Source organism: Rutidosis leptorrhynchoides, chromosome 4 (assembly GCF_046630445.1).
Source record: "Rutidosis leptorrhynchoides isolate AG116_Rl617_1_P2 chromosome 4, CSIRO_AGI_Rlap_v1, whole genome shotgun sequence".
In the NCBI taxonomy this organism is placed as follows: Eukaryota; Viridiplantae; Streptophyta; class Magnoliopsida; order Asterales; family Asteraceae; genus Rutidosis; species Rutidosis leptorrhynchoides.
In genome coordinates this window covers 44,645,866-44,651,756 of record NC_092336.1, presented here as the reverse complement: position 1 = coordinate 44,651,756, position 5,891 = coordinate 44,645,866, and the positions used below count along the sequence as shown (strand labels likewise).

Genomic DNA, 5,891 nt, shown 5'->3' with positions numbered 1-5,891 from the left:
TTAAGTATAATAAGCTCAAAATATAATAAACAAAAAATTTAAAATAAGGAGAAGTACAATATCTATAAAGATTAAATTAATAAAAATCATTGAATAATAAACCGATTCAAAACATAACAATAAATCATAGCCAAAAATCAATTCATGATTAATGGTTGAAATGGGTAAGAACATAAGACAATTAAAGCGAACATTCAGAATGAGTAGGAGGTTAAATAATCCATTCATGAGTTAATCGGAATATTAATAAAACAATCCTCAATATGCTCGCAAAGCTTTCAAATTCCTAAAAATAGGAACCGAAAAAAAAAAAGTGTAAATATATAAAACCATCAGAAAAATTGGACTGAATGCATCAAGTTGATCAAAACCTTACGAAAAAGTATGATTTTTCAGACGACCGTCGTGAGAATTAATCCATTTTCATCATCTGGATATTTTAAATTTGTAAATTTAAACGCTGGAACATAAAATAAAAGGAATAAGGTAAATGCACCTGATAGCAGTAAGACTATGAACCCTAATTTTTTATTTGGGAAATTTCAGTTTTGTTTCGGCAATTCGGCGAGTAGATAAATATAGACTAACGATGGTCTATGTATAGGTTAAACACCCTAGGGTTTATTTTGTTAGAAGCCCAGTTGAACAAACATGGACCTTATTTTTAGCCCATTAACATGTGATCCTTTTGAAGTTTATAGCTTCGATTAGGTTTTGTGACAATAAAGTCACTTAACCACTTTAAGTGAAACCGAAAGCCCTCGTAACTAGAAAAAGCAAACGACAACCACGTCAATCAGGCCTATCTTAAATTGAGCCAGGCCGTCTCAACAATTCGATAGCCCTAGACGAAAATAAAAATAGATCATCATACTCGTTAAATTTTTTGATTCGAATAAATTTTTAAATACTTAATTTTTTTTATTTATTACTTACAATATATTTAACTATTTAAAATTACAATATTATAACTTAGATTGACAATTTATATTGAAAATGTTGAGAAATGTATATACAAATTCTAAATTTTGGGCCCTTCAAAAATTTTAGGCCCTAGGCGATTGCCTACCTTGCCTTTGTACAAAGACGCCTCTGATTGAGCATAACCAACGAACAAGCTAACAAAAGAGAAAAACACAGGGAACGCCTAACCTAACAAAAACAAACGTCTTTACGAACAAAAAACAAAACAAAAACAGACGCATCACAACTAAAACTCATGAAACGAACAAATAGAAAGCTAATAATCAAATAACACCTGAATATTCCACCGCTTGAGAAGCTTTCATAATCTTCGACTCGGACTTTAAAAGCTTGCCCTTCTTCAATTTCAATTTATTTACTTTATACAATAAACTGAATGGCTCATCGTTGAATGTTAAACCATTTAACATTTAGAACATTTGTTTATGACCTCTAAATGACATATGATTTTGAATGATTCAACGTTCATTGTTAAACCATTCAAAACTGAAACTCTCTCTTAACCATTAAATACCTAAATTTTATGCAATATTCTCTTTCACTTATGACAAAAACAATTACTAAACAACTATATTAGCTTTTATTCATTTTACATGGTTCATATTAATCGTACAAAATGAGTATCAAACATGTTATTATTTATCAGAAGCAGTTTCACTCATAACCTTTGAATCATTCAGATTATAAATCATTCACTTAATCATTGTGTTTTATCAAACGCATCTTAAGTGAACTCCATACTTTTTGATTGAATATGTACTTTTTCTAAATTGAAATTCAATAATCCGATACTAAGGCATTGTCTGAGTGGTATAAGGTATGAGTTGGATCTGAGTCCTAGTTGGCGCATGTTCGACTCTAGGGGGTTTCTCAAGTATTCTGTTGAGGTAAATAAAGGTGTATGCCCTAAGCCACTCGGTTTAATCCAAACAACAATAACAACAACAACGATAACAAAACCCAATACCACATGAGTGTGGTGTATGAGGGAGGTGAGATGTAGACAATCATTCCCCTATTCGAGAATAAAACAAGTCATTACTCCATACAGAGTGAAACACTCTCAAAAGTAGAGAAAGTCATCTCTCTCTATTCGACGGATAAAGATATTGCTTTCGAGTGGACCTCTGGCCAATAAGTAGGAAATTTTTTTTTACAAAAAATAGTAAAATAAAATTGAGACGTCATGAAAATGGTATAATCAAATTTCTATGAGTTTTAAATCTTGTATGGAATTCAATTTAGGCTCTAAACGGGAGTCAAGACGTTAATAAATCGACACTTGCTGTTAACTTAAAAATAGGTAACAAATGAAATTATTCTATGTTAAAATGAAAGTATTCGATTATGTTAGAAATGTTAAAAAAAAAAAAAAAAAAAAAAAAAAAAAAAATCAATAATCCGATCCATTTAATTCATTTACTTCGGATCCGGTGGGTGAATACAAGTACTAAACCTCGTCTTGTCTCACTAAACGAAACCCAAAATTGATCGGTAAAAAGTTCACCGGAGATCAACTTTCGCACAATCATGGCGGTTGATAACATGCCACCGATCGTCTACACACAACTCACTCACCTTCTCCATCATTCACCTTATTCAATCAAGGTACTCCTTTTCTATTTCCCCAACCTCAATTATCAATTAAACCCTAATTTCATTATTATTATTATTATTATTATTTCGTATTATTTCCTACTTGTAGGTTGAACAGATGTGGTCTGGTTCTAAAAATCCCGCTTTACTTGATCGATTCACTTTAGCCATTCCCTTTTGTCTCGATTATATCAAATGTTAGTTTAATGTACTGTATTTATATATGTGTTGTATCTATAATAATTCTTATATCTATATATGAGATGTGTAACTGTCTTGTTGGTGTAATAATGAATAATTTTGATTTTGATGTTGCAATTATTTTTAGGGGATGTTATATACAATGCACACTTTCCATTGTTGCCACCCGATATTATTTTCGGACCTGAAGATGAAAGTTTTCGACCATACGGAGAAGGAGAGTCGAAAGTGAAGAATAGTTTTTCGGATTGGAATTGCAAAGATCCAACTAGGCTAATGTCTTTGATTCATCAGCTAAGGTAGTATTATTTAGGGGTTTTACGATAACATTAATTCTATTGTGAGTGTTTCTCTGTTTAGTGTATTAACGCGTTGTGTTTACATTGCAGGAGTTTGTACATGGCGTATCAGAAAAAGCGTGTTGGTGAAGTTGATGATGATAGACTCAAGTTTGAAATTAACACCATGTATTCTCGCGAGGTAAAAACATAGTAACATTTCAATACTCTATAAATGTGATACAATGATGAACTGGATAAAAATATACTTGTATGTATGTCCGTATTTGAGTATTGCAAATATGTCTATAGCTAAGATATGTATAATGCCCGAGTTTTGCTAAATAGGCGAAAATTTAGACCTAAATCTAGGCCTAAACTATACAATTATGCGCTAATTCTTTCTTTTTATTCACCAATCATGTTTAACTTCAACCTATCACAGTTTTTGGCTTATATTTATATATTTTTATTTAGGTCTACTAAGCATTTTTTTTATTGTCTGGATACAAAACTTCTAGTTCTATACTGAGTCCTGACCAACTTTATAGCAGTAATAAAATTCTGAATGTAGTTATCCTGAAATGTAGTTAGCTGCACCTGTTATGATGTCCTTTGCATCATTTTTTTTTTTTTAGTCTAAGATTGTATCACCTCACGTTATGCTACTACAAGTGATTTCGGCCTTTATATAATGTTATTGTCCAAAATGTTTCAGGGAATTGAAATGTATATGAGTTCTGGTGCTGACAAGGTATTATTGTGCGACTTATATACTTGCACTTGATGATTAAATTATTCAGCAATATACTTTTTCTTTTGTAATGAAGTGGTGTACATGTAGTGTAGCCAGAAGAGGTGAAATTTGCAGTTCCATTACTGGACGTGGATTTAAACAAAATGGTTGCGGGGTCCACTTGGCAGCACCAACAGAAGATATATTTGCAGGTTGTATATCCCGTGAGCAGAAAATATTTGGCAATGGCTTCAGCTCCACGTTTAAAGTTGGTATCTTCACCTGAGCTGAAAGATTTGTTTTCTATCGATGAGTTCAGACTTCCTCCTTGGTTGGAAGGAATGTAAGTTTTTTTTTTTTTTTTTTAATTATTATTATTTATCTGTGTTTATTTGATTTTTTTTACCAAGACGGCTCTGATATTATTTATATTATTATTATTTTTGTAAAAAGGTGCATGGCTGAATATCTTCCCAATTTAGAGGAGATGCTCGAATCACAGGTTGGTGAATTTCTTTCATATTCAGTATTCACCGGTTAAATATTTTTTACTTATATATTTTTTTTGAAATTTTTTTTATTATATTATATAATTATATTTATATTATATGATTTTATCGGCTACCATTTCCAATTTTCCCATCTTCAGATAAGAGATGCTATTACATCAATCGAAGTTAGAAGGAAGTTTATTACAGCGTTGGCTGTTCCCTTTGGAAGGCCATTAGAAGCTGATCCAGTATGTGAACGTTTTACGCACACATTTTCATAAAGCTAGTATTTTGAATAAAATCTGATTTTTTTTTTATATTTTGGCCCGCCAGGTATTTTGCAGGAAGTCAACATTTTTAGCTAGCTCTGGCGTGTTTACTTTTCTGGTACGTTACACTAGTTACTTCTTGCAAAAAAGCTTATCAACTGTTGAGTGTAGCCATAGCTGTTTTGAATAAATGTAAAGTCGTGTGTCATATGGTATATTTAGGTGCAGTTTACTCTTCCACTTCAGTTTCCAAAGCATCAACCTGCTCTGATTCTTCAAAGTTCTCAGGTAGCATTTACATTTCTTTCAAAAGGCTTCGTTAAAATACAAAATGTGTTGTATAGATATGTTCTGAGTTGGTGTTTAATTTAATTTGTGAAGCATTTTCAAACGCATCTTAGCAAACCAATAAAGTCATCTAATTTGCAAGATTATCCTTGGAGTCCTAGATGGGATGTGACAGAAATGGCTGAGAGAATATTGTAAGTTCTTCAAACGCAATATGATAATTTTTATACAATTTGTATGATAAGTTCTCATGAAATAGCTGATTCTTGCAGTGATTATCTTGTGGAAGAATGTTTAATTTTCAAAAAGCAATGCAGTGAAGTACTGATTCAGCAGCGTTAGAGACGCGGCTAACTCAATTTCTTGTATTATTCACATTATTTTAGATCTTTAGAGTGTGCCATTTGTTTCCGAATTTGTGAGAAAGCAGTATGTAACATGATGATTGGATATGGATTTGAGTATTGTGATTAGGTTGTTCTGGATGGATATGGTCTAGTATTTTGATTAGAATGTGACTTGCTAAACCCGAACCCAGCCTAGTTGGTTAGATTGGTTGAATGTTGATGTTGTTAAAGTTTTTTGATCAGACATGGTTTAACTGCTGGATCTGGAGATGGTTTGACCACTTTGTATGAGTTTTGTGCATGTTTTGAAAGTAGGGTAGTTTCTTGCCAGGTATTTATTTTCACTGATCATGATGTGTTTAATTGCCATTTCTTAATTTCGTGCCCTCCTTTAACTCGTGATTAAGGGGACACGGAGTTGAAATTTTATGAGTATGCGGGGAACCCTCCTATGAACGAGCACATTGACTCCTCCAGAGAAGATAAAACCCCGGGTAATCATGTTCCCCAAGCGCGAGACCTGGTACCCGGTGAATTGCGCATTATGCGCACCCTCTAATCACACTCCATTTTTGAACAATTATGCGCACCCTCTAATTACACTCCATTTTTGAACAATTTTGCATAGACAGTAATTGAACCCAGGTGGTGTGCTTCATTTGGTAACTCGGTGGCCACTCAGACAAGCCTGCGTAGTTCAC

General features: G+C 32.8%; 1 protein-coding gene and 1 non-coding gene across 2 annotated transcripts; one reads left to right on the top strand and one right to left on the bottom strand.

Moving 5' to 3' along the window:
- Positions 1-327: 327 nt before the first annotated feature.
- LOC139846277 (small nucleolar RNA Z161/Z228) lies at positions 328-437 on the bottom strand. Its single transcript, XR_011759003.1, has one exon. It is a non-coding gene; the product is annotated as a small nucleolar RNA Z161/Z228 (small nucleolar RNA).
- A 1,981-nt stretch (positions 438-2,418) lies between these two features.
- LOC139840232 (uncharacterized) lies at positions 2,419-5,404 on the top strand. The gene is made up of 12 exons (XM_071830477.1): positions 2,419-2,592; positions 2,690-2,777; positions 2,909-3,080; positions 3,171-3,261; positions 3,778-3,813; positions 3,909-4,138; positions 4,249-4,297; positions 4,445-4,534; positions 4,620-4,673; positions 4,778-4,843; positions 4,937-5,037; positions 5,116-5,404. The coding sequence occupies exons 1-12, from the start codon at positions 2,515-2,517 to the stop codon at positions 5,183-5,185; spliced, it is 1,125 nt and encodes a 374-aa protein (XP_071686578.1). The 5' UTR covers positions 2,419-2,514; the 3' UTR covers positions 5,186-5,404.
- Positions 5,405-5,891: the final 487 nt, after the last annotated feature.